This window comes from Pan troglodytes, chromosome 23 (assembly GCF_028858775.2).
Source record: "Pan troglodytes isolate AG18354 chromosome 23, NHGRI_mPanTro3-v2.0_pri, whole genome shotgun sequence".
NCBI classification, from domain to species: Eukaryota; Metazoa; Chordata; class Mammalia; order Primates; family Hominidae; genus Pan; species Pan troglodytes.
In genome coordinates, this window is record NC_086016.1 from 21,972,814 (window position 1) to 22,000,772 (window position 27,959).

A 27,959-nucleotide genomic window follows, 5' to 3' on the forward strand; every position below is an offset into this window, starting at 1 on the left:
AGACTAGACCAAGAGGCCGGTATGTGGACACCCCCGCGTGGGCACCCCCACGGGGACACCCTGGCCACCGCCGCGCGGACACCCTCACGAGGACACCCCGGCCGCGCGGACACCTACCACGGGGACGCCCCGACCCCATCCTACCTGCTGCGCCCCGCGCTGCGCCCCGCACCCCGCCCGCCACGGCCTGCGTCCGCCACCGGAAGCGCCCTCCTAATCCCCGCAGCGCCACCGCCATCGCCGCCATCGTCTTGGGGCTTCTGGGGCAGCTAGGGCTGCCCGCCGCGCTGCCTGCGCCGGACCGGGGCGGGTCCAGTCCCGGGCGGGCCGCCGCGGGAGAGGTGAGAGCGCTGGCTAGACCGGGGCCGAATGCGGCCGGAATCGGGGCGGGGGCCTTCAGACCTAGGGTGGAACACTGGGATAGGGTGTGGGGAATTCGGACCGCTGTGAAGTGATCTGACGTTGGGTGGGGGTCTCCGGACTTGGGGTGGGGAATCTGGATGGGAACTGGGGAATTCGGACCTTGGGTGGGGATCTTTGGACGGGGGTGGGGTCCCCAGACTCCTTGTGGAAAGCTGAGGTTGAAGATCTGTGCTGTGATGAGGGGCTCCAGATAGCGGTGAGAGATCCCGCTTCAAGACTGGGTTGGGGGTCCAAACCAGGAGGATAAGCCTCTCCCTGGAGTAGGGCTTGACCTGGTGAGGGTGTGGCAGAGTCACAGGGGAGGGTCCCACTTGGTCCTTGGGCTAGGATCAGACTCTCAGAGCTGGAGAGTTGCAGGAGGCCTGGGGGAGGGTCTGTGGAGCCCCAGACTCAGAGGGCCTTGGTGACTTCTCCAACAGGCTCCCTGTTGGAGGCCTTGGGGTACCCCAGGGACTTTCCCTGCAAGAGAGAGGCTGCTCCACCAGGAAGGGGCCCAGGACTCCCCAGGGTCGGGGGGATGTGTGGTGTGCAGGACCACGTGGGAATGAATGTTAGAGAAAGGGGAAGTCACTCTGGGCCTGCCCTGCTAACAGACCTGCTTTTTGGATTTTTCCAGCCAGGGATTTTTGTGTCCTGTTGCTTTTTATTGTTTAAAGTGACCCTCCAAGCCTGAGGGACCGTAGGAGCTGCCCTGCAGAGCCCAGTGAGACACTAGTTAATGCAGAAAAAAACAGATTTTACTTGGTAACTACTGACAACATGAGAAAAAGCTGGCTCCATGCTGATTTGTCTAGACGTGCCTGGAGTTTAAAGGGAGAGTGAGGGAGTGGGAAGGGGTGGGGACTCAGTAGAGTTAGGGAAATAGAAAATCACCAAAACTGGGAAGGGAGGGTTGGCCCCTGTGAAACCAACTGATCTGGGTTTGCCACTGGGGCTTACCGAAGTCAGGCCCCCAACCTCCCACAGAGACTGGGAGACAGGGGCCCCATCCTCAGGTGTTGGCTGGAACACACAGGAAATTCTTGTGGCAGCCTTGAATTTCTCAGGCAGGCACTTTAGAGGGGGCTAGGATCGTTCTGGGAATGTGGCCTTGAGCTGTTAGGAGCTATGTTAGTGTTCGTTCCAGCCTAGATAGGCCAGGGTGAGGCCCAGTGGAGAAGGGGACTCTAAGGAGCCTGGCTGGAGTGTGGGGAGGGAGGGTCTTTGTCAGCACTCCCCCTGTGCAAGAAGAGCAGAGACCTGCTTCTTTCCTCTCAACAGTCCCCGTCCATTTTCTGTTCTGTGTTGTGTTCATAAACTACCAGCGGGACCATCTGTTGAGACTTGGTAGCAAAGGATTTTTGCTGGATGATGCAAGCAGTCAAGCATTTAATGAGGAAACAAAAATAACAGGCCAGGCACAGTGGCTCATGTCTGTAATCCCAGCACTTTTGGAGGCCGAGGAGGATCACTTGAGGCCAGGAGTTTGAAACAAGCCTGGGCAACATAAAGACCCCATCTCTACAAAAAATTTAAAAATTAGCCCGGCGTGGTGGCATGGGCCTGTAGTTCCAGCTACTTGGGAGGCTGAGGTGAAAAGATCGTTTGAGCCTGGGAGGTGGAGGCTGCCATGAGCCATGATCTTGCCTCTATACTCCAGCCTGAGCAACAGAGAGCCCCTATCTTTAAAAAAATAAAATAAAATAAAATAAAAAGATAAAAAGAAAGAAAGAAAAACAAAGATGAATGGAGCTGTTGATAAACCCAGTTTTTGAGCCTACAGGGCAGCAGTTGAGGTTTCTGGCCGTTGGGCCCTAACAAGGCCAGCAGGGGCACTCAGGGACTTCCTGGTGTGTGGTGTGAAGTCTGTGATGATGGCATAGGCATTGGTATCCCAGTTGTGGTTACTTTCTGGAGAGAGCATGCGGCATGCAGGAGCTGGAGGGGGGTCTTCCTGGGCGGCCTGTGTAGCAGCAGCTCCAGGCACAAAGGCTGCCCCTGGAGAATCTGTTGTGGTTCTGAGTTCTTTCAAGTTTATATCAAGTTTTCCGGCTTCAGTCTGCAGGGCTGTTTTTTTCAGATCCTGGGGGCAAAGGGCAGCTACAAGACCACCTGAGTCCCAATAGGGATTTGAGTTCTTGGTGACACCAAGTCAGGGAGGAGACAAATTAGAAATGTCAGTCTGGAGAGAGTGGTAGGTAGCCAGATACTGAAGGAAAGTAGATGGGAGGATTTGGTAAGGGCTGATGTGTAGGAAGGCAGTGACAGTCCAAGTGACAGGCAGATCATAAAACCTCAAGGATAGGCCGGGCCCGGTGGCTCATGCCTGTAATCCCAAGCACTTTGGGAGGCCGAGGTGGGCAAATCACCTGAGTCCAGAAGTTCGAGACCAGCCTGGCTAACATGGCAAAACCCTGTCTCTACTAAAAATACAAAACATTAGCCGGGCGTGGTGGTGCACTCAGGAGGCTGAGGCGGGATAATCGCTTGAACCGGGAGGTGGGGGGCTGCAGTAAGCCGAGATCGCACCACTGCACTCCAGCCTGGGCAACAAGAGCGAAACTCCATCTCAAAAAAGAATTAGGCCGGGAGCGGTGGCTCACGCCTGTAATCCCAGCACTTTGGGAGGCTGAGGCGGGTGGATCACGAGGTCAGGAGATCGAGACCATCCTGGCTAACACGGTGAAACCCCGTCTCTACTAAAAATACAAAAAATTAGCCGGGCGCAGTGGTGGGCGCCTGTAGTCCCAGCTACTTGGGAGGCTGAGGCAGGAGAATGGTGTGAACCCGGGAGGTGGAGCTTGCAATGAGCCGAGATCACACCACTGCACTCCAGCCTGGGCGACAGAGCGAGACTGCGTCTCAAAAAAAAAAACAAAACAAAACAAAAAAAAAACACCTCAAAGACAGTGAACTAGACTAGGATCTGATAACTCCCAAGGGGGTGTTATATTTCTCCACTGAAGCATAGCATTTCTCTTTACAAACCCTTCCCTTTTGATTGAAGATAATCAAAGTGAGATTATTCTTATTTACCAAATAATTCTGGTCTCATTAAATTTGGCCTGATTATTTACATAAATGCAGCACGAACAGTAATTGACCACACAGGCCTTTTTAAGTTTGCTGAAACTTTTAATAGGGAATCTTAGATTGAGCTTTTTAAAGCCTTTCGAGGTTAGGAAGCCAAGCCAAGAACTTCCAACCAGACTTCACCTGCAGTGTCTATAGATTTGGGTGAATTCCTCTCTTCTTGAGGTCCCTGAAATATCCCAAGGTTCCTGGGCCTTAGAACCTTGGGATATTTGGAAGTGACTTTCCTTACTCACATGTAAGACCAAGAACCCCGTAAGCCACATACCAGGCCAGATTTTTCAAGAGCTCTTTGTAAGCAATGGCTCCACAAAGTCAACCTGAAAGCCATCTGGTCATAGCTGATTCTATGTGCATCATCCTCAAACAGGACATTCCAGTCCAAACCTTGGTAATAGAGCCAGTGTTTCCAATTGTGTCCTGTTACAAGGAGAACAGATTCTTATTGAAGTTATTCAGTAACTATATTGCCATGAAAATAGAATACTCAATAATAGTTTCTGATTTTTGGAGGGGTCAGGCCGGAAGAAAAAGATAATTGCTTCAATTTTGTTTAGAGAAGTATCATTTACTATAATATTACGAGTCATTGATAGGTTAAGAGAAAAGGGAAAGGTTTCTTTCTTTTTTTCTTTTTTGAGGCAGAGTCTCACTCTGTTCCCCAGGCTGGAGTGCAGTGGCGTGATCTCAGCTCACTGCAAGCTCCGCCTCCTGGGTTTACACCATTCTCCTGCCTCAGCCTCCCGAGTAGCTGGGACTACAGGTGCCTGCCACCACGCCCGGCTAATTTTTTGTATTTTTAGTAGAGATGGGGTTTCACTGTGTTAGCAAGGATGGTCTCGATCTCCAGACCTCGTGATCCACCCGCCTCGGCCTCCCAAATTACTGGGATTACAGGCGTGAGCCACCGTGCCCAGCCAGGGAAAGGTTTCTTTTTTTAATATTCAGAAAATAAAACATAAAGAGCCAACAATATTCTGAACAAAATCATAAAAAGACTGTAATCATCCTTCAGCAGTTTACTCAGTTGCATGCAGGTACTGAATTCTTGTTCTGCTTGATCTTGGGCTAGCAGGTACATGAACCCATCTTTTCTCAACCAGTGGAGATCCTGGCTTAGTGCAGTCATGTGGTCTCAAAGTTAAGAAATGCTGTCATGCCCAGGTGCAGTGGCTCAGGCCTGTAATCCCAACACTTTGGGAGGCCAAGGTGGCTATATCACTTGAAGTCAGGAGTTCGAGACCAGCTTGGCCAACATGGTGAAACCCTGTCTCTACCAAAAAATACAAAAATTAGCCAGTTGTGGTAGCAGACGCCTGTAATCCTAGCTACTCGGGAGGCTGAAGTGGGAGAATCGCTTGAACCCGGGACGTGGAGGTTGCAGTGAGCCGAGATCACGCCACTGCGCTCCAGCCTGGGCAACACAGTGAGACTCCATCTCAAAAAAAGAAATAAAGAAATGCTGTCAGAAGCCTACCCCACAGTACCTGTCATGGGCCTTTTCATTGGTCCCTTTTTGTTGAAGATGAAGCACTTTGCCCTGTAGCTGATTGCAAGAGCTTTCAGGAAAGCATCAGAGTAAAACTCTAATGACAAAAGACTTAAAATAGTGTAGTTAAATATCTAATGAGAGATCATTACAAAATCAAACGATTTACAAGGAATGTTGGTTGTTTATGACACATAGCATTTTAAATAATAACCAGAATGATGATTGCTGTTATATGAGGACATGTCATTGGCAGAAGGGTATTCACCAGTTTGTGGGAACTTTATACAATATCTGGAATCCTTATATTAACATTTACCAATATACATGTAACTCAAGGAAGTTTAAATAGCATTAAAAAATTTTTTTTTTTAGTTTTTTTTTTTTTTTTTTGAGACAGAGTCCTGCTGTGTTGCTCAGGCTGGAGTGCAGTGGCATGATCTCGGCTCACTGCAACCTCCGCCTCCTGGGCTCAAGCGATTCTCCTGCCTCAGCCCCCCAAGTAGCTGGGATTACAGGTGTGCACCACCACACCCAGCTAATTTTTGTATTTTTAGTAGAGATGGGGTTTTGCCACATTGGCCAGGCTGGTCTTGAATTCCTGACCCCAGGTGACCTGCCCACCTTGGCCTTCCAAAGTGTTGGGATTACAGGCGTGAATCACCGCGTCCGGCCCTAAATAGCATTTTTTATTTGACAGCACCTTGCATGAAATTCTGTAGGGTCCAGCCCTACAGGGTCTGTGGGTTTTTCTCCCTGTGTGCAGAGATGAGAGATCGTAGAAATAAAGACACAAGACAAAGAGATAGAAGAAAAGACAGCTGGGCCCGGGGACCACTACCACCAAGATGCGGAGACCAGTAGTGGCCCCGAATGCCAGGCTGCGCTTTTATTTATTGGATACAAGACAAGCGGGCAGGGTAAGGAGTGTGAGCCATCTCCAGTGATAGGTAAGGTCACATGGGTCACGTGTCCACTGGACGGGGGCCCTTCCCTGTTTGGCAGCCGAGGCGGAGAGAGAGAGGAGACAGCTTACGTCATTATTTCTGTATTTCAGAGACCTTTAGTACTTTCACTAATTTTGTTACTGCTAGTTAGAAGGCATAGCCAGGTACAGGGTGGAACATGAAAGCGGACCAGGAGCGTGACTGCTTAAGCACAGCATCGCAGGGAGACGGTTAGGCCTCCGGATAACTGTGGGCAGACCTGACACTTCACAAGAGGTGGTTGAGCAGAGTCTTCTCTAACTCCCCCAGGGAAAGGGAGACTCCCTTTCCCGGTCTGCTAAGTAACGGGTGCTTTTTCTAGGCAATGACGCAACTGCTAGACCAAGGTCCGCTAAGTAACGGGCGTCTTCCCAGGCGCTGACGTTACCACTAGACCAAGGAGCCCTCTAGTGGCCCTGTCCGGGCATAACAGAAGGCTCACACGCTTGTCTTCTGGTCACTTCTCACCGTGTCCCTTCAGCTCTTATCACTGTATGGCCTGGTTTCTCCTAGGTTATAATTGTAGAGCGAAGATTATTATAATATTGGAATAAAGAGTAATTGCTACAAACTAATGATTAATAATATTCATATATAATCATATCTATGATCTATATCTAGTGTAACTATTCATATTTTATATATTTTCTTTATTATACGGGAACAGCTCGTGCCCTCGGTCTCCTGCCTCGGCACCTGGGCGACTTGCTGCCCACAAAATTCACCATTGAAATAAACCTAATTAGTTTAACGTCTCTCTTACAAGGTCACAGGACAGATCCTTTGAGGTCTTCCAGGGGCCCTCCAGGAAATCTCAAGTCAGTTTGAGATCAAGACAATGTCACAAGCCACATGCAATGGCTCATGCCTATAATCCCAACACTTTGGGAGTCCGAGAAGGGAGGATTCCTTGAGCCCAGGAGTTTGAGACCAGCCTGAGAAACATGCTGAGGCCCTGTCTCTACAAAAAAAAAAAATTGAAAAATTAGCTGGGCATGGTGGTACATGTCTGTAGTCCCATGTACTCTGAAGACTGAGGCGGGAGGATCACTTGAGCCCAGGAGTTCAAGGTTGCAGTGAGCTGTAATTGCACCACTGCACTCCAGCCTCGGTAACAGAGTGAGACTCTGTCACTAAAAAAAATTTAGGCCGGGTGCGGCGGCTCACACCTATAATCCCAGCATTTTGGGAGGTCAAGGTGGACAGATCACCTGAGATCAGGAGTTCAAGACCAGGCTGGCCAACATGGCAAAACCCCATCTGTACTAAAAATACAAAAATTAGCTGGGCGTGGTGCCATGTGCTTGTGGTCCCAGCTACTTGGGAGGCTGAGACAGCAGAATTGCTTAAGCCTGGGAGGCAGAGGTTACAGTGAGCCCAGATCACACCATGGCACTCCAGCCTGGGTAACAGAGCGAGACTCTGTCTCAAAAAAAAAAAAAAAAAAAAATTTAAAGAAACTTTATACATAAATCCATTCAATGATTATGAGGTCAATTCTAGCCAGCTTTGACCTCATAACATAAAATTTCTTTTCTGCAGACTTTCTTGAGGCCAGGAGTTCAAAACCAGCCTGGGAAACATAGGGATAACTTTCTGTATCCATTCACAGTTGCTTTTGTTTTGAGACAGAATCTCAGTCTGTCACCCAGGATGGAGTGCAGTGGTGAGATCTCAGCTTACTGCAGCCTTGACCTCCTGGGCTCAAACGATCCTCCTGCCTCACCCTCCCAAGTAGCTGGGACTACAGGCATGTACCACCATGCCACGCTAATAATTTTTGAGTTTTTTTTATAGAAACAGGGTTTCATCATGTTTCCCAGGCTTGTCTCGAATTCCTGGGCCATTCAGGCTTTGTCCCATATTTTTCCTCTTTTTGTAATTTTACTTCAGGACAAAATTACATCCCTTTCTTTAACAAAAACACTCTACATTCTTTGCATACTTTTCATATAAAAACACATCCTATCTTCCTCCCATACTTTGTATAGGAAATTGTTTCCCTCATTCTTATTGTTTCTAGGAGTTTTGTTTTCATATATTGATTATAATTTTTAACCATTAGTAACCGGTATTTTTTTTTTTAAAGAGACAGCGTCTTGCTCTTTTGCCCAGGCTGGAGTGCAGTGGCACAATCAGGACTCACTGCACCCTTGAACTCCCAGGCTCAAGTAATTCTCCAACCTCAGCCCCCCAAAGCACTGAGATTACAGGCATGAGTCACCACGCCCGGCCATAACTTGTATTTTACAAGTAAAACTGGGAAGAAGACAATTGGAAATTGTCTGTCATTTACCAGTTTGTTGGCAAATTTTATGAATATACCATCTTATAATCTCTAGAGGTATATCCTTTTTATAGTACAATGTTTTTAAGTGCCAAGAACATGTTTATTAACAGACCAGAATACCTTTAGCCAGTCTGTACCATATAAAAATAAGAAGCCAAAAAGTACAAAAAGTTATGCTTAATAATGAATGTTTCAGCACTTTCTTCTCTTCAGGTATTATTTAGATATTCAATGAATGTCTATTATTTAACTTCACTTAGTATGACTCTGAGGTTTAAAGTTACTGAAAACATCTTGGAAGCTTTTTTAGGCCAATATATTATCAAATGCAATTAACAAAACACAACTCACTAGTTTATATAAGAGCTAGTTCTCACTTTTTTTTTTTACTCTATTTTATATATTTTTTCTTTTCTTTTCTTTTCTTTTTTTTTTTTTTTTTTTCTGTAGAGACAAGGTCTTGCTGTGTTGCCCCGGCTGGTCTTGAACTCCTAGCCTCAAGTGATCCACTTACCTTGGCCTCCCAAAGTGCTGGGATTACAGGTGTGAGCCACCACCCAGCCCTATTTTATATTTTTATCTGAACTGTGTTTCTGGCAAATTGGACAAGTTAAGGGTCACTTGCTCAGTGTGAGGGGAAGGCTTTCTACCTGTATTTGTGGATAAGACCTTTACGACTTGTTTTGCCCTGATGGATGACTACATGTTTCCAGTGAGCTCAGCTGGTTGCTTTTGTGGGTCCCTGAGGCACTGCGAGCCCCTGATGGGGCAGGAAGCCTAAAGTTCCAGGGACCGTGGGGAGTTGAGGGGCTGGAAGGGGAAGAGAGAGGCCTGCAGCGGGGGCCCAGAGGTGGAGGAGGCCAGACTTGAAGGGGGTGTCTCCTTCAAGAGAAAGTAGGGAAGTATGGAGGTGATAGGAAGGGAGAGGCCTGAGAGGAGCTAGTTTGGGGAGATCTCAAGTATCCCAAAGGAGCCACTGATGTTCCAAATTATCCTTGGTAAAGTCACATCAACAAGGAAGGAAGCAGACAGAGGTGCGCTTGTTCCTTGCAGTTTTGTTTTGACGTGCTGATTAAAGTAGCGCAGAGGGCATGATCAGCAGGGCTCCAGTAAGACGCTCCCACGGGAGGAGCAAGAACACAGAACAGAGGGGGCAAGACAGCTCCACCAGGAGTCAGGAGTGAATCCCCTCTGGGAACAAGGCACTAGGAAGAAGAACTTCCAGCCCAGGAGGTAGGTAGCGTTCAGAAGAAGCCTGGGGCGGGCGCGGTGGCGCACGCCTGTAATCCCAGCACTTTGGGAGGCCGAGGCGGGCGAATCACGAGGTCAGGAGATCAAGACCATCCTGGCTAACAGGATGAAACCCCGTCTCTACTAAAAATACAAAAAATTAGCCGGGCGTTGTGGTGGGCACCTATAGTCCCAGCTACTTGGGAGGCTGAGGCAGGAGAATGGCATGAACCCGGGGGACGGAGCTTGCAATGAGCCGAGATTGTGCCACTGCACTCCAGCCTGGGCGACAGAGCAAGACTCTGTCTCAAAAAAAAAAAAAAAAAAAGCCTGGGACTCTTAGCGCCTCAGAGCCTTACTCAGAATCATAAAATCATAAGAAGCAATGTCTGTCCTCACTGCTGCATCCGATGTTCTTCCGGACCACTGGATCACAAATCAAACCATGTGACTCCCGCATGAGCAGGCAGAGTGGAGATAACACGGATCGCTGTGCACACTGTGGGCTCCGGTTGTTGCATCCGAGGGTTGATCGGATGGTGGTTCCCATCCAGATCCAAGTCCTGGCCCCTGATCACAGAGAAACACAGCTGGACATTAAAGTGGTGAGGACGGAAATTATAATATTTGGTGACCAGTGACAGGAGGGAAGAGAGCCGAGCTCCGCTCCGATTTGTGCAAAGAAGTGGGGAGCGGGGAGGAAGAACAGTGGGGACTCAGTGGAGTGAGGAAAGTGGAAAATTACCAAAAGCAGGAAGGGAGGGTTAGCCTTGGGAAACCGATCTGGGTTTGCCACGGGGGCTTACTGAAGTCAGGCCCCCAGTCCCACAGAGGCTGGGAGACAGGGGCCCCATCTTCAGGTGTTGGCCAGAACACACAGGAAATTCTCTTGGTAGCCATGACTTTCTCAGGCAGGCGCTTTGAAGGGGGCTGGGATCATTTTAGGAATGTGGCCTTGAGCTGTTAGAAGCCATGTGCAGTATGGCTTACACCTGTAATCCCAGCACTTTGGGAGGCTGAGGCTGGAGAATCACTTGAGGCCAGGAGTTTAAGACCAGCCTGGGCAACGTAGCAAGACGCTGTCTCTACAAAAATAATTTTTAAAAAATTAGCCAGGCACTGCAGCATGCCCCTGTGTAGTCCCAGTTACTCAGGAGGCTGAAGCAGGAGGACTGCTGGAACCCAAGGGTTCAAGGTTGCAGCAAGCTGATTGCACCACTGCACTCCAGCCTGGGCGGCAGAGGTGATCACGCCACTGCACTCCCGCCTGGGCGACAGAGCAAGACCCTGTCTTTAAAAACAAAAAGGCCAGGCAGGTGCAGTGGCTCATGCCTGTAATCCCAGCACTTTGGGAGGCCAAGGCAGGTGGATCATGAGGTCAGGAGATCGAGACCATCCTGGCTAACACGGTGAAACCCCATCTCTACTAAAAACACAAAAAAATTAGCTGGGCGTGGTGGCGGGCGCCTGTAGTCCCAGCTACCGGGAGGCTGAGGCAGGAGAATGCCATGAACCCGGGGGATGGAGCTTGCAGTGAGCCGAGATTGCGCCACTGCACTCCAGCCTGGGCGACAGAGCAAGACTCCGTCTCAAAAAAAAAAAAACAAAACAAACAAAAAAAAAACGGCCGGGCGCAGTGGCTCACGCCTGTAATCCCAGCACTTTGGGAGGCTGAGGTGGGCAGATCACAAGGTCAGGAGTTCAAGACCAGCCTGACCAACATGGTGAAACCTTGTCTCTACTAAAAATACAAAAATTAGCTAGGCGTGGTGGTGTGAGCCTATAATCCCAGCTACTCAGGAGGCTGAGGCAGGAGAATCGCTTGAACCCAGGAGGCAGAGGTTGCAGTGAGCCGAGATCGCGCCACTGCACTCCAGTCTGGGTGACAGAGTGACAGCCCGTCTCAAAAAAATAAACAAACAAACAAACAAATAAATAAATAAAATGAAGCAGCAGCAGCTTTGTTAGTGTTTGTTCAAGGCCTGATAGGCCAAGGTGAGGGTCAGCCGAGAAACGTGCTCAGAGGAGCCTGGCCAGAGTGTGATCGAGGAGTCTTTGTCCAGGCTGCTGCCATGGTGGGCCTCAGGACTCATGGCCTGGGCGCTGGGGGTGGGGCTGCCACCCAGCCTTGAGGAGAGCAATGAGGAGGTCAGATTCCACTCACATCCAGTGCGGTCTGGATGCAGGCCTGGCCCAGAGCCTGGTCCGGATGCTGGGGCTTTGTTTTTTTGTTGTTGTTTTCTTGAGACAGAGTCTGGCTCTGTTGCCCAGGCTGGAGTGCAGTGGTACTATCTCCACTCACTGCAACAACCTCCACCTCCACGGTTCAAGCGATTCTCCTGCCTCAGCCTCCCGAGTAGCTGGGACTACAGGCACCCATCACCATGCCTGGCTCATTTTGTGCATTTTTAGTAGAGACAGAGTTTCACCATGTTGGCCAGGATGGTCTCCAACTCCAGACCTTGTGATCTGCCTGCCTCAGCCTCCCAAAGTGCTGGGATTACAGGCGTGAGCCACTGCGCCCAGCCGGCTTTGTTTACAGTACCCAGCAGCTGCCAAAATCGTCCCCATTCCCAGGCAGGGCAGGCTCCCGGGCTCAGTCCAGCGGGGCAGATGGCCAGCCTGCACGTCACCCCACTAGGCATGTCCAGGCCCTTTCTGCTCCTCCCTAAAGGCACCCCTGTCCTTTCTGTCCCCTCCACACTGAGCCGAGCCAGCCTCCACTCTTGCTCCAGGCCTGCCCTCTGCTGGGAGCCGGGACACTGAGCTCCTGCCACATGAGCAGGTTGACCTGCAGGGGGCCTCCAAGCAGGTGCCAAGGCAGAATCCGATATGACCAGGAGAACACCCTTGAAGGATAAAGCGAATGTGCGACCACCATGCAGGTCTGGCCCGTGGAAGGGAGGGGAGGGGGCCCCGGCGGGGCCACAGTAAAGGAGTGGAGGGGCCCCACAGGCAGGGATGGCCCAGCTGGCCCCCTGGGGCTGTGGATCTGCAGGTGCAGTGCAGCCTCTTGCCTCTCTCAGCCCAGCCCTTGCATCTGCCTCTTGGTGTGTCTGTGAAGACAAAGTCACCATGGTCCCTGCAGCACCTGGCTTGAAGCAGGTGTGCAGTCCGTGTGAAAGCCTTCCCTTTAGCTCTTAGGTATTGAGTCAAAAAAAAAAAAAAAAAGCCTTCCCCTGAGCCTGGGGGCCTGGCCCCACTGAGGATACCAGGCGGGGGAGGCTACAGGAGGCTGCCCTCTGCCTGGCCATCTGACCTTCCATTCTGACCCCTTCCCTTCCACACCAGCCCCTTTCCCTATGTAGGGTGCAGTCTTTGTTGCAACTGCTCACCTCTGCCATGGTCGGATGAGAGCAGCCACGGACAATGTCTGTGCAATTGTGCATTTTTTGTTTTGTTTTGTTTTGAGATGGAGTCCCACTCTTGTTGCCCAGGCTGGAGTGTGATGGCGCCATCTCGGCTCACTGCAACCTCCACCTCCCGAGTTCTAGCGATTCTCCTGCCTCAGCCTCCCAAGTAGCTGGGATTACAGGCATGCATCACCATGTCTGGCTAATTTTGTATTTTTAATAGAGACTGGGGTTTCACCATGTTGGTCAGGCTGTTCTTGAACTCCTGACCTCAGGTGATCCACCCGCCTCAGCCTCCCAAAATGCTGGGATTACAGACGTGAGCCACCGTGCCTGGTTGATTGTGCGTTCTGATAAAGCTTCATTTACAGAAATAGCAGGTAGACCCCTCGCAGGGTGCCCAGAGCAGGTGCACTGTCTCACCTCTTCTCAGGTGTCACCGGGGTGAGAGGCTAGTCCTCTGTCTCCTCCTTCCTCTCTGCAGGTTGGAGAAATGACAGCTTCTTGTACTGGGGGTTATGAGACAGTGGCAGGAGGGGGACACTCCCAGAGTGCTGCCAGAGAGAGGCGAGGCCCCATCTGGATTTGATGGCATTTTTATTGTGGTGTTGTTTTAGAGACAGTGTCTGTCGCCCAGGATGGACGACATGGTGCAATCATGGCTCACTCCGGCCTCCAACTCCTGGGCCCAAGCAATCCTCCCACTTCAGCCTCCTGAGTAGCTGCAGCTATAGGCACACCACCATGCCTGGCTCAATGGGTATTTCGTGGCCATTAAACTTCTGGTCATTCCTTTAGATTCCCAGAGGCTGGATGGAGGTGAGTGGCCAGCCCCTGGGTCCAGAGATGAGCGCGGGGCCTGGCTGCAGCCTGTGGGGTCTCCCAGGCTGGCCTCCAGGTGTCCTCTCAGCCTGTCCACAGGCGCTGCCCAAGCGTGTGGCCTAGCTGGTGCTGCCTGGCCTGTCTCTACGCACCTGTACTGGCTCTCCCTGGATTACTGGATTGCAGTCGAATCCCCTGCCAGAATCCTGGTCCCCCTTTATCACACCGGATCAGCCCCGAAGGGCACGGCTTCTTGCAGCAGTTCCAGCCTTTGCTGGGGGTTTCCAGCCCTGTTGAGCAAGCCCCAGGTAGGGCCCTCTGCAGCCTCCGTGGGGCACCTGTGTGCCGAGCAGAGCTGCCCCTGTGTGTAAATGCTTAGAACTGGCCTCCTTCCTGCCATCTGTGTCCTGTTTGTCATCACGCCTGTGGCTCTATGCTTGTCTCCCCGACTGGGCCACCAGCCCTGTGAGGGCAGGATGAGGCACGTCCAAGCCACAGTGGCTCTCAGTGTGCAGGGTGCTGTTAGCATTGGTTCTGTGTTCTGGAATAGTGAGGACAGTGTGCCCCAAATGGCCAGTGGCCTTTCCGAGGGTCACTGCAGCCGCATATTGGCCCTCTGTGGAGAACGGAGGATGCACAGCCATTTCAGAGCACAACCTGAGGTCTCCTGAGCTTGCTGTGCAGCCCAGTCTTTCTCTCCGTGGCCCCTGGTAGCTGTCTTTCTCCCAGGAGGAGGAGAAAGACACCTTCCTGAGCAGGAAGATGTGGGTGAATAGAGACCAAAGTGCCAATCACTCTTCAGACAGAGGTGATAGCAGAATGAGCAAAACTGATGGACCCCAGATCTTTGCAAAGGGAACAAAGTCAGTTTCTAGTTATCTTTCTTTCTTTTTTTTTTTCTTTTTTTCTTTTTTTTTTTTTTTTTGAGACGGAGTCTCGCTCTGCTGCCCAGGCTGGAGTGCAGTGGTGTGATCTCAGCTCACTGCAACCGCCTCCCGGGTTCAAGTGATTCTCCTGCCTCAGCCTCCTGAGTAACCGGGACTACAGGCACACACCACCACGCCCAGCTAATTTTTGTTATTTTTAGTAGAGACAGGGTTTCACCATGTTGCTCAGGATGGTCTTGAGCTCTCTTTTTTTTTTTTTTTTTTTTTTTGAGACGGAGTCTCGCTCTGTCACCCAGGCTGGAGTGCAATGGAGTGATCTTAGCTCCCTGCAACCTCTGCCTCCCAGGTTCAGGCTATTCTCCTGCCTCAGCTTCCTGAGTAGCCAGGACTAACAGGTGCCTGCCACCACGCCCGGCCAATTTTTTTATTTTTAGTAGACACAGGGTTTCACCATATTGGCCAGGCTGATCTCGAAATCCTGACCTTGTGATCTGCCCGCCTCGGCCTCCCAAAGTGCTGGGATTACAGGCGTAAGCCACCACACCGGGCCCATTTTCTAGTTATCTTTTATGGATTTTTTTAAATGAGCCTAGAAACCAGGTCATATAATTAGTTTATTTTTTAATTTCTTATAGAGACAGGGTCTTACTATGTTGCCCAGAGTGGTCCTGAACCCCTGGGCTCAAGTGATCCTCCTGCCTCAGCCTCCCAAAGTATTGGGATTACAGGTGTGGCCACTGCTCCAGCCATAGTTCATATTTTTAAAGGATTTTTAAGAGTCTCATTTCACTGATGTTACTTGCAGTATATTTATGGAAAACATTCCTGTCTTTTTTTTTTTTTTGAGACGGAGTCTCACTCTGTTGCCCAGGCTGGAGTGCAGTGGCGTGATCTCGGCTCACTGCAAGCTCCACCTCTGGGGTTCACGCCATTCTCCTGCCTCAGCCTCCCGAGTAGCTGGGACTACAGGTGCCTGCCACCACGCCCGGCCAATTTTTTGTATTTTTAGTAGAGACAGGGTTTCACTGTGTTAGCCAGGATGGTCTCGATCTCCTGACCTCGTGATCTGCCCGCCTCGGCCTCCCAAAGTGCTGGGATTACAGGCATGAGCCACCACGCCCGGCCAGCATTCCTGTCTTTTAAAGAAAGATGAGACCAGATGCAGTGGTGTGCACCTGTGGTCCCAGCTACTTAGGAGGATGCCTTGAGCCTGGGAGTTCAAGGCTGCAGCTGCAGTGAGCCTTGATCACGCCACTGCACTCCAGCCTGGGCAATTGAACAGGACCCTGTCTCTAAAGAAATAAAATAAAGGCAGATGAATGTCATCTAGGGTGTGTTCAATGTGAGAGAGAATACTGACCAGGTGACAGAGGTGATGGACTCTCTAGCTCTGCAGCAGACTGCTGGGCAGAGAAGCTTGGGCAGGCCTGGCACTGAGGCCCAGAAGCTTCATGCTCTTTAGAGCCAGAGGTGTCAAGCCCAGCTGCCTGTGTCCTGGCCGCACTGTGAGGCACTGAGGATGCCCTCACGCGTGCATGTGCATGTGGCGTGCATGTGGCAAGCATGTGCAGGTGCTGTGTGGACACGATCATGCCTGCCCTCTACTGTGCTGGAGAGGTAAGACCATCAGCCGTTTCACAGAGGAGGGAACGTGGGCCTCACGGGGGTCTCATGAGCTTGCGAGCCGATGGCCAGGCAGCCGGTGCAGAAGGTTCATCCATTTTGATGAACCGTGAATTCATCTGTACTTTATTCATTTTAATAACTGAATCATACCTCATTGTATGGCTCTACCATGTTTTATTATCCATTCAGGTGCTAACGGATGGAAGGGTTGTTTCTACCTTTTGGCCATTGTGGATGATGTTGCTATGCATATTGGGGTACGAGTATCTGGTTTAGTCCCTGTTTTCAATTCTTGGTATACACCTAGGAGTAGAATTGCTGGGTCATATGGTAGTTCTATGTTTAACTTTTTTTTATTTTTAATTTTTGTGGGTTTTTAAGAATTTTTTAATATTTGTGGGTACATAGCATGTTTAATTTTTTTTTTTTTTGAGACGGGGTCTTGCTTTGTTGCCCAGGCTGGAGTGCAGTGGCAGGATCACAGCCCTGTGCAGCCTCAACCTCCTGGGCTCAGGTGATCCTCCCGCCTCAGCCTCCCAAGTATCTGGGACTACAGGTGCGGACCACCACACCTGGCTAATTTTTAAGTTTTTTGTAGAGATGGGGTCTTGCCATGTTGCCCAGACTGGTATGGGACTCCTGGGCTCAAGCAATCCTCCCATCCCACCCTCCCAAAGTGCTGGAATTACAGTCATAAGCCACCAGGTCTGACCACATGTTTAACTTTTTGAAGAACTACCAAACTGTTTTCCACGGCATTCACACCAGCAATGCAAGAGGGTTCCCATTTCATCACATCCTTGCTAACACTTGTTATTTTCCTTTAAAAAAAAAAAAAAAAAAAAGCCAGCTGGGCACGGTGGCTCATGCCTGTAATCCCAGCACTTTGGAAGGCCAAGGGGGTGGAGCACTTGAGCTCAGGAGACTAGCCTGGGCAAAATATCGAGAACCCACCTCCACTCCATCTCTACCAAAAAAAAAAAAAAAAAAAAAAAAGCTGGGTGTGCGGTGGTGCACATCTGTCGTCCCAGCTACTTGGTGGGGCTGAGGCAGGAGGATCCCTTGAGCCCAGCAGGTCGAGACTGCAGTGAGCTGCGACCGCGCCACTGCACTCCAGGCTGAGCGACAGAGTGAGACCCTGTTTCAAAAAAACAACAAAAAAAGCACATTTCAAACATACACAAAAGCAGAGAGAATTCTCCTCGGTCCTCCGGCCTGCACCCCACCGCCCCCCACCACAGAGGCATTCAAAACTGTCTTTTTGCCTCTCTGTAAGGTAAGGGGGGACTCTTGACGCTCCCCAGACCACACAGCCAAAGTAGGGCGATCGGATCATAGGGGTCCCGAGTCGGACATTGAGCTGGCGTGCCCACTCTCGAGTCCTGGGACCCCAAACCAAAGGAGCTGTTCCTTTTCCCCATGGAGGGCTGACGGGGCAAAATCCCAGGGCTGGGAACATCCTAGCAGCTTTGAGTAGCACAGGTGGGTTTCTACGTGGCTTTCTTTAAAGGGAGGCCTGATTCTCGGCTTTTCAGGACCCGCCCTCCATTTCCTCACTTGCCTGCTCTTTCGTCCTGCGAAACTGGGCAGTGGCCGGTGACAGCGCAGGGTCAGCCCTCGGATGGCCAGGTGGGCGTGATCCCACCCTCCTCCGTGGCTGGGTGGGCGTGGTCCCAAAGTCAATTGGATGTGGTCCCGCCTCCCTCCCGGCCCAGTGGGCGGGGCCTCCCCTTCTGGGGCCTCCCATCCCACACCAGCTAGCAGAGAGGAGGGTGGGCGGGGAGGCCCTACGGGGCTGGGGCGGGGCGGAGCGGAGGTGGTTAGCTGTCGGGAGGTGGGGTGGGCAGGGGCCAGGGCTCTGTTGGTGGCCCGGGGCAGCCAGTCCCTCTGCTCAGGGCTTCAGTTCCTCACACTCACAAGGGAATCCCAGCGCTCTCCTCTGGAGGTCGCTGGAGGGCCTTGTGAGGTGGCCGTGGGCACTGTGGCCCCCAGGCACTGCATTGTGGCCTGGGCGTGTTGGCCTTTGAGCCTTTGGCCTTGAGCACTTCCCCATCCCCCATGGCTCTTGGCCGTTGGGGCCCAGTTGGCCGCAGAGCCTTTGGCCTTGAGCACTTCCCCAGCCCCCATGGCTCTTGGCCGTTGGGGCCCAGTTGGCCGCAGAGCCTTTGGCCTTGAGCACTTCCCCAGCCCCCATGGCTCTTGGCCATTGGACCCCAGTTGGCCACAGAGCCGCGGGCAGGTGGGACAGGCAGGCACTGGGTGCCTCCTTGCACCAGCCAGGCCCAGCATGCAGAGTGGAGTGGGCCGGTCCCTCCTGCCAGGCAAAGGAAGGGGGCTTCGGGCCCCTCCCTGCTGTGGCCTCCTCCCCTCTGCTGCCTCCCACTAGGCCCTGGGAGACACTGCCTGCAGATTTATGAACTGACAGACCTAGAGATTAGAGATTCAAAAGCCAAATTCTTACACAATTCGAGTATTAACGCAGATTTGGATTTATAATTTGGGACTCCAAGGTCTACCAAGTAATTTGCTGTTTCAGCAGAATAGCCCTTTTAATTTGGGGTATATATTTCTAACACTGTTTTTTAAATATGGAGAGTAAACAAAATGGCCCATTATCTGACCACACAAATACTAGTAGTCATTATAGATAAACCATAGCAGATAAATAATAGTAAACAAAGCAACAGGCTGTGTCATAGGAAATCCCCACCATGAAGAAAGGAGCAAGGTGGAAAGTTCTGGCTGCTTCAGGTCTGCATGGTCCCTCTCCACCAGGTTCCCCCTGTCATCTTCCTGCCAGAATAAGGACACTGTCCTTAGGGAAGCACCATCTCTTGTTTTTTCCCCACGAGCCCTGTGGGTCATGGCACGTCCTGCCCCTCTGGGAAACACAGTGGGCCACGGGTTTCCCTGCAGGCCTGGGACCCTTCCCAAGGGTAGCAGCAGAAGGCAGCACGATTCCCACTCCTGCAGCTGTAGACAGGGGCACCCCCACTGTCACTGAGCCCTGCACCGGGTTCCATCACCTGCTCGGGGCTCTGGCCTTTGGCCTTTTCCTGTGAGCTGCATGTTGGCCACTGTGACCTATCTGTCTCATCATCTTTTTCTTACTGGTTTGTGTATGTTCTTGGTAAACTAGCCCTTGGTCTTACACATCATTTCCAAGGTACTAAGGACTCTTCAGGGGAAATACAACTTGAGCAGAGTGGTTCCCTCCTCTTACGGTTCACAAGGTGCAGGTGCACACGCACATAGCCCACAGGGCAGTGTGGACAGGGACCAGGAGACTGCCCCTGGGGTCCCTGGCTGGGGGACACTAGTAGGGATGTCCCTTGGCCTCTCTGAGGCCTTCTGCTGTCTCTTCTGAGGCCGGAAAGGTGAAGCACTGCCCTCGCCCTGCTAGGGAAGGCTCAGGCCAGGCTGGCCCTATCCGGGGAAGGGGCTCAGGTATCTGGACCTTGGTCATCGCCAGGTTAGGGTTTATGTTGATGATTATCCAAAGGCAAAATTGATTTCCACAGAAATAACATCTGCTTTGCTGCCGAGCTCAGAGGAGACCCCAGACCCCTCCCGCAGCCAGAGGGCTGGAGCCTGCTCAGAGGTGCTTTGAAGGTGAGTTGGCCAATGGAAGCCGGGGCAGTGCCAGGGTGGGTACAGATTCCGGCCCGGTGCATGGGCACAGGTCTGCTGAGCACATGTCCACTCCGCCTGTGTAAATAGGCCACATGGCCTGAAATCCCCTAGAAGCCTGGTGTCCTCATGGCCTCCCCCTAGGGCGAAGCCCCTGCTTCCCCGTTCTCTTCTGCTCTGTCCTCTGGTGCCCTGAGGCTGGCCTCCAGGGGTGTCCCCTCTGTGGCCCTGGGCCTGCCTCCTTGCCTGGGTGTGCCTTTCTAAAATGGAGCGTCCAGCAGAGAGTGGGATCTCCTATGCCATTGGGAGCCCAGGGCCCCATCCCAGAAAGACCTCTGAGTGAGCACAGGGGCCCTAGAAGAAGTTTCCTTGTGTCCTTCCCGTTTTAGGGTCTGTGACCTGAACCCCTGGGCTTCTGCCTCAGGCCTCCTGTGCTCTGCTCTCTGCCTGCTGGGTCCCCTCACCAGGCTTCTGTCTGTCTGGTTCCCAGGCTACCTGCCTGGAGGGTCACACCAGGAGGATTTCAAACAGGTTTCAAGTGGGGTCACTTGCCATCACTGTGCCCCACGAGGTACACTGTTGTGGGCGGCAGGGCTGGCCTTTCTCATCTGGGACATGCCACGTTGCTGTTCCCAAGGGGAGTGGTGAGTGGGTCTGTCCTGGTGTGCCTGGCCTGGGGACTGCCAGTGTCCTTACTTGGACACTCAATGAAAAGGCCACATGAATCCCTGGGGCGTCCAGAGCATGGGTGACCAGCATGGGCTCACCACATGAGGCCAAGGGGCTGCACCATACAGCCTCTCCTTTGGCCACCCGTCACTACCCCCAACTCCGGGCCATGGGGCTTCCCTACCCCTGGGTGTCCTCTAAGCCAGCTGGGAGATAACAGCCTGAGTCCGTGTCTGCTTCTGTATTTTGTGTGGTTTTAGAGGATCCCTGGGCTGCCCGGGGAAGCACCCAGGGCCAGGGAGTGTGACCCTGCAGGCTCCACACAGGACTGCCAGAGGCACACACCTGCTCTGTCTACCCGAGGGCACCAGAGGGCACGAGAAGGCTGGCTCCCTGGCACTGACACGTCAGGCAACTGAGGCACAAGGCTGGCATTTCTGAACCTTGCCCCTCTGCGAACACAAGGGGGCGATGGTGGCACTCCAAGCAAAGGGGCGTGTGGGTGCTGCAGGAGGAGCACAGAGCACTGGCGCCCCTCCCCTCCTGCCCTGCAGATGCTGGAGGCCCCGCCTCTGCTGTTGGCAGCTGTGTTGCTGGGCCTGGTGCTGCTGGTGGTGCTGCTGCTGCTTCTGAGGCACTGGGGCTGGGGCCTGTGCCTTATCGGCTGGAACGAGTTCGTCCTGCAGCCCATCCACAACCTGCTCATGGGTGACACCAAGGAGCAGCGCATCCTGAACCACGTGCTGCAGCATGCGGAGCCCGGGAACGCACAGAGCGTGCTGGAGGCCATCGACACCTACTGCGAGCAGAAGGAGTGGGCCATGAACGTGGGCGACAAGAAAGGTGGGGTCCGGGCCAGCAGGTGCTCAGCTCTGGGACAGGGACCCAGGACCAGGCATCAAAGCCCTTACAGGAGAAGCTGTTATCACCCCATTTCCAGGGGGCTGGGAACCCTGGGATATGCCCAGATAGGGCTGGGGAGCTCCTCTGGAGTCCCAGGGCGCCAGGGTCCCTGATGACCCCTCCAGGCCCTGCTGCCTGCTCCCCCAGGACAACAGGCCCCCACACTCACAGGGTCTGACGGTGGTGCAGTTCCCCTTGAACTCTGTTCTGGCCACCATGGGACCTGCCTGGGGACCAGTCAGACAGGTTCTCCTGGGCCCGCCTCCCGCTTGAACTTCAGCCTGGGGCACAGGATGTGTTACCGGGCTCAAGGAGTGACTCAGGGAACTAGTGCCGCCCCAGGGCCCCAAGGTGGGCGGTTCGGGGATTCAGAGAGGGCAGCTCTGTGTTAGGACACACTGGGGCCAGCCAGGAAGGGTGGAAAAGATAGGGACCAGCGTGAGCATAGAGGCTAAGGGACCATGGGAGCTCCAAGCGTGCTCACAGTGGGGACCAGGTCCTGGGGGCTGGGGACACCAGGGAGGTGAAAGACCCCTCCAGCAGGTAGGGAGGGTGGGCAGAGGAGGGCCAGCGGCCAGGCATTTGGGAGGGGCTGTTGCTCTTTGGGAGAGGTGGGGGGCCGTGCCTGGGGATCCAAGTTCCCCTCTCTCCACCTGTGCTCACCTCTCCTCCGTCCCCCACCCTGCACAGGCAAGATCGTGGACGCCGTGATTCAGGAGCACCAGCCCTCCGTGCTGCTGGAGCTGGGGGCCTACTGTGGCTACTCAGCTGTGCGCATGGCCCGCCTGCTGTCACCAGGGGCGAGGCTGATCACCATCGAGATCAACCCCGACTGTGCCGCCATCACCCAGCGGATGGTGGATTTCGCTGGCGTGAAGGACAAGGTGTGCATACCTGACCCGTTGTCAGACCTGGAAAAAGGGCCGGCTGTGGGCAGGGAGGGCATGCGCACTTTGTCCTCCCCACCAGGTGTTCACACCACGTTCACTGAAAACCCACTATCACCAGGCCCCTCAGTGCTTCCCAGCCTGGGGCTGAGGAAAGACCCCCCCAGCAGCTCAGTGAGGGTGGTCTCACAGCTCTGGATAAACTGCCAAGGTGGCACCAGGAGGGGCAGGGACAGAGTGGGGCCTTGTCATCCCAGAACCCTAAAGAAAACTGATGAATGCTTGTATGGGTGTGTAAAGATGGCCTCCTGTCTGTGTGGGCGTGGGCACTGACAGGCGCTGTTATATAGGTGTGTAGGGATGGCCTCCTGTCTGTGAGGACGTGGGCACTGACAGGCGCTGTTCCAGGTCACCCTTGTGGTTGGAGCGTCCCAGGACATCATCCCCCAGCTGAAGAAGAAGTATGATGTGGACACCCTGGACATGGTCTTCCTCGACCACTGGAAGGACCGGTACCTGCCAGACACGCTTCTCTTGGAGGTGAGCCCCAACCAGGACGGCATCTGTGCCAGCTGCTGCCCAGAGCCCATTCAGTCAGCCTCAGCCTCTCCAAAGAGCCAGGCATTCCAGTAGAGCCCTGTGTGGACACAGCTCGCTCTGGAGGCACCACCTGAGGTCTGGGAGTGTGGGGGACTGAGGAGGCCCTGTGGTGGGTGGAGATGGGTGGGGAGCTGGGCCAGGGGCCTGGCTGGGTGGCCTGTTGGGAACTGGGGAGCCAGCTGCCTGTGCAGGTGCAAAATGGGTGGCAGAAGTGGGGTGCACACCCCAGACCAGACACCAGGGCAGAAACGGCACAGGACCAAGGAGATGGGGTGGGGAAGGGCCGCTCTGGGCCCAGCCTGCTCTCCCCCAAGCAAGCCACTGCTCGTGCAAAGAAAGCATGTGTCTCCTGCAGATCTTCCTCCTGAGGCCCCATCTTGTGCATTCCCCCAACCCAGCCCCACTGGCGAGGACCCTGAGTGCCCCGAGTGAGGCTAGACAGCGGGTGGGGCTGTCCTCACTTCCCTGGGGGGCGTGGGGCACTGGTGGCCCTTCACAGACTGATGCTTAAGGAGCCTCACATCAGTGACACACTGCCCCATCCCTCCCTGGTAGTCAGCGACACTGAGTGGCTCTGTGATCCTCCACTGGGCTTGGGACACCCACCCTCACGGCCTCCCCACCTGGTGCTCGCTCACCTGCAGCTCTCCCAGAAACTGGACACTGCTGTTAGCAGCCGGACTAGGAGCACGAGGGGCACAGCCCCCATGCCTGGCTAGGTAGGGCCGCTGGACCCTGGACACGGATTGGAAGGAACCAGCACTAGCAGAAGCCTGAGGTGTGAAAGGGCAGAGAATGTTCCAGGAACAATGGGAGTCAGGGCACACAGGACTTTGGGCAGGTAAGGATGAGGTTAGACCTGTCTTCTGGAGCTGGGCTCAGGGGCTCATGCCTGTAACCCTTGCACTTTGGGAGGCTACGGCAGGAGGAGCGCTTGAGGCCAGGAGAGTTCGAGACCAGCCTGGGCAACATGGCAAAAGAAAAAATATATATATATTTTTTAGATGGAGTCTTGCTCTGTCACCAGGCTGGAGTGCAGTGGCACGATCACGGCTCACTGCAACCTCCACCTCTTGGGTTCAAGCGATTACCCTGCCTTAGCCTCCTGAGTAGCTGGGACTACAGGCGCGCGCTGCCACACCCGGCTAGTTTTTTGTATTTTAGTAGAGACGGGGTTTCACCACATTGGCCAGGATGGTCTCAATATCCTGACTTCGTGATCCGCCCACCTCGGCCTCCCAAAGTGCTGGGATTACAGGCGTGAGCCACTGCGTCCGGCCTTATTCCAGCTTTTAAAACAATGAAAAACAACAAAAACTTTTCTGGAAACATCCCTGTCAGCCTTGTGGAGTGTGGAGAGGGCTGTGGGGAGGGCATTACAGATGCCCTGAACTCACGAGGAGGCACTGAACCCTGGCCGTGGAGAGGGAGGACCTGTAGTGGCCAAGGGGGTGGGCATTGGGAGGGTGGGAGGGAGACCTACAGGCCAAGACAGGGTAGCTGGAGGGGGGCTCACCCGACAAAGGAGCATGAGGCTGGCAATTGGGTATTGATGGCAGAGAGCTGGCACTCAGCCAGATGGGCTTCACTTGGGCAGGAAAGACACCCACAGCTGGGCCTGCGTTACTGCGGCCAAGTTTCAGCAGCTGTGATGTGGGTGTTAATTACAGGGGCCTGCCTTCATAGAAAAGTAGCAAACATTGCAGTTTAGTAACTAGGAAACTAATAGTTTTCTCAGTGCTGCTTGCGCAAAGCTGGTAATTATCTCAAAAGAAGCAAAGTCATGAAGTGGGAAGTCATGAATTGGGAATGGGTGTCCTTGTTAAACGCACATCTGCACACTCAGGGCTGGGGCCCTGTGCCCCCTTGTAGAGGGTTAGGGGACAGCCTGGCTCTTGTGAGGGTCTAGCCATCCCCTCAGTGGGTTCTGTGAGCATCGGAGGCACGGGGGGTGAGGGGCTCAGGAGCAGGTTGCAATTCAAAATCAAGGGCTGCTTTGAGGAGGCCTCTCCACCGGGCTGCTGTAGTCACCAAGTCCAGCCCATGCCCAAAGGAAGAGGAATGAGTTCCCCCTTAAAAAAAAAAAAAAAAAAGAAAAAGACAGAGTCTTGCTCTGTGCCCAGGCTGGAGTGCAGTGATGACATCATAGCTCACTGTAGCCTCAAACTCCTGAGCTCCAGTGATCCTCCCACCTCAGCCTCCTGAGTAGCTAGGACTAAAGGCATGCACCACTACACCTGGCTAATTTAAAAATTTTTTGTAGAAATGGGGTCTCCCTATGTTGCCCAAACTGGTCTCAAACTCCTGGCCTCAAGCGATCCTCTTGCCTCAACCTCCCAAAGTGCTGGGAGTACAGGTGTGTGCTTGGTCTGAGGCTCCAACTTTTTGTTGTTGTTGTTTTTCGAGACAGTCTCTCGCTCTGTCGCCCAGGCTGGAGTGCAGTGGCACGATCTTGGCTCCCTGCAACCTCTGTGAGGCTCCAACTCTTGAAGGGAGGAGAGTCTAAGGATGGTGGGCCAGATGAAAACCACCTCAGCATAGTGTCACCTGCTCCTCTGACACTATCACTTCTCCATGGCATTAGATTTTCAGTCCTGCTCAGACGCTGATGCATGTTTAGCCAGTTCTCCAGGTGGTCTGAGTAGCTGGTAGGAGGCTTGCAGTGTCGGGGGACAGGCAGGACAGGTGCTGCCTTCTTTCCCCTCTTGACCAGTTTCGTAAAGGAGTGGGCCCCTGGCAGCCTCCAAAGGTGACCCATGCTCCTTTCTGCGCTTCCCTCCTTCTTTCCTGTTTAACTCGTGCAGGTGCAGTGGTCTGGTGTCTTTCAGTCCGCTGACGTCTTCTGTATCCCTGATGACCAGATTGGGCTCCTGAGTCCCCTGGCGCAACCCAAGAAGTCCAGGAGCCCAGGCCCCTCACTCATGCATTCCCTGGCCCGGACTGGAAGGCAGCCGCCCTGCTCAAGGCCTAGGCCATTGTCCTCCTCCTGGGTGGCGCTTTGTTCTACGTCTTTTCAGCTGACGTTGCTAGGACTTTTTTTTTTTTTTTTCTAAATGAAAACACATCATGATTCATGGTGGTACTTCCTGTTCAACTCCGGACCTTGGGGCTGTCCCCTGACCTCACTGACCTTGCAGCCGTGTGGTGTCCATACTGTCACATGAAAGCCCCCTGCTTTCTCTGCAGCACACAGGCTGGAAACGACCGCCACCCACCACCAGGACAGCTGCAAGCCCTGTGGGAGTCTCCAGGCCCATCCCAGAGGGATGTGGGGTCGGATACCAGTGTTTCAAGGCACCTGCCTGCAAATTGATTTTATTATACTTTAGATGTTTGAGATTGCTTGTTAACTTTTGTTTGGTGACTAAGTCAAATCTCCAAGACAAGGTGACTGGGGTGTCCCTTGCCCTGGTAGGTCCTTCCTCCCCATAGGCAAACACTTCGTCTCAAGGTTTCTTGTTTATGTGATGTAAGCAAACCCTTTTCTGATAGCATAGATAGGCAAGCATCCTATGAGGTTTCTCCCGATCGTGGACCCCACGGGCCATGCCCTATGGCTGCGTGTCCAGTAACAACTCCTTCCTTCTGCACAGAACCCAGGCAGAGGAACTCTGTGTCCTCCCAGGGCCCAGACACTGGTGAAGATGGGGGGTCTGCAAATGCAGGAGCTTGGGGATGTCCAGAACTGACCCCAAGGGGCAGGCTTGTGGGTGGGAGGTCTGTCCCACCTCAGCCCTGCAGGGTCACCCTGGTCAGGCCAATATTGTCTCCAGGGACCATACCAGCAACCCCTCTCCCTGGGTGCCTCTCCCTCATAGGCCTGAGTTCCTGGCACTGGGTGTTGAGGGCCCCACTGTTTCCACTCACCCAGCTAGCATTTATTGAGCACCTACTGTGTGCCACATGCTGTTCTAAGGGATGGATACTCCTGAGATGGATACAGGAGTTGATGAGAGAAAGGTCCCTGTCCTCACGGGGCCCATGTTCTGAAGGTGGCACCCAAGTCTTGTACAGTCCTTTCCTGCAGGAGTCACGCTGGGCAGAAAGTGGAAACCTGGCCCCAGGGGCTAGGCACAGGCGTGGTGCCGTGGCCTAGTGAGGAGCACCCATCCTGGTTTGGGGCAGGTTCTCTGGGCACCTCTGACCCTCACCTCCCCCACCCCCCGGTCTGTTTGCAGGAATGTGGCCTGCTGCGGAAGGGGACAGTGCTACTGGCTGACAACGTGATCTGCCCAGGTGCGCCAGACTTCCTAGCACACGTGCGTGGGAGCAGCTGCTTTGAGTGCACACACTACCAATCGTTCCTGGAATACAGGGAGGTGGTGGACGGCCTGGAGAAGGCCATCTACAAGGGCCCAGGCAGCGAAGCAGGGCCCTGACTGCCCCCCCGGCCCCCCTCTCAGGCTCTCTCACCCAGCCTGGTACTGAAGGTGCCAGACGTGCTCCTGCTGACCTTCTGCGGCTCCGGGCTGTGTCCTAAATGCAAAGCACACCTCAGCCGAGGCCTGCGCCCTGACATGCTAACCTCTCTGAACTGCAACACTGGATTGTTCTTTTTTAAGACTCAATCATGACTTCTTTACTAACACTGGCTAGCTATATTATCTTATATACTAATATCATGTTTTAAAAATATAAAATAGAAATTAAGAATCTAAATATTTAGATATAACTCGACTTAGTACATCCTTCTCAACTGCCATTCCCCTGCTGCCCTTGACTTGGGCACCAAACATTCAAAGCTCCCCTTGATGGACGCTAACGCTAAGGGCGGGGCCCCTAGCTGGCTGGGTTCTGGGTGGCACGCCTGGCCCACTGGCCTCCCAGCCACAGTGGTGCAGAGGTCAGCCCTCCTGCAGCTAGGCCAGGGGCACCTGTTAGCCCCATGGGGACGACTGCCGGCCTGGGAAACGAAGAGGAGTCAGCCAGCATTCACACCTTTCTGACCAAGCAGGCGCTGGGGACAGGTGGACCCCGCAGCAGCACCAGCCCCTCTGGGCCCCATGTGGCACAGAGTGGAAGCATCTCCTTCCCTACTCCCCACTGGGCCTTGCTTACAGAAGAGGCAATGGCTCAGACCAGCTCCCACATC

General features: G+C 53.4%; 3 protein-coding genes across 24 annotated transcripts in view; 1 reads left to right on the top strand and 2 right to left on the bottom strand.

Moving 5' to 3' along the window:
* The window catches only part of TXNRD2 (thioredoxin reductase 2), a 67,554-nt gene extending 67,307 nt beyond the window's left edge, over positions 1-247 (bottom strand). For all 5 annotated transcript variants that reach the window (XM_016939722.3, XM_016939721.3, XM_009437806.5 and 2 more), the window contains exon 1: positions 145-247. In XM_016939722.3, the coding sequence (XP_016795211.2) occupies positions 145-247 (103 nt within the window). The remainder of the gene's footprint in view (positions 1-144) is intronic.
* On the top strand, positions 206-27,526 carry COMT (catechol-O-methyltransferase). 12 transcript variants are annotated; one of them, XM_063808303.1, is made up of 8 exons: positions 281-341; positions 13,642-13,973; positions 17,714-17,807; positions 19,700-19,790; positions 20,738-21,320; positions 22,071-22,264; positions 22,676-22,807; positions 27,046-27,526. In XM_063808303.1, exons 5-8 carry the CDS (start codon positions 21,032-21,034, stop codon positions 27,244-27,246), a joined length of 816 nt encoding a protein of 271 aa, XP_063664373.1. In that variant the 5' UTR covers positions 281-341; positions 13,642-13,973; positions 17,714-17,807; positions 19,700-19,790; positions 20,738-21,031; the 3' UTR covers positions 27,247-27,526. The 12 variants fall into 12 exon arrangements, 11 of the variants coding, with proteins under 11 accessions (XP_063664370.1, XP_063664369.1, XP_003317142.1 ...); XM_063808300.1 differs by lacking the exons at positions 13,642-13,973; positions 17,714-17,807 and adding an exon at positions 20,198-20,379 and having other exon boundaries at positions 206-341; XM_063808302.1 differs by lacking the exon at positions 17,714-17,807 and having other exon boundaries at positions 252-341.
* ARVCF (ARVCF delta catenin family member) overlaps positions 25,379-27,959 on the bottom strand; it is a 49,955-nt gene continuing 47,374 nt past the window's right edge. For 3 of the 7 annotated variants that reach the window (XM_016939715.4, XM_016939714.4, XM_054675691.2), the window contains one exon: positions 25,380-25,717. In XM_016939715.4, coding sequence (XP_016795204.2) covers positions 25,484-25,717 — 234 coding nt within the window. In that variant the 3' untranslated portion in view covers positions 25,380-25,483. Of the gene's footprint in view, positions 25,718-25,918; positions 26,170-27,959 lie in introns of those variants that run through there. The other 4 variants (XM_054675694.2, XM_063808291.1, XM_016939716.4 and 1 more) reach the window with 3 other exon arrangements.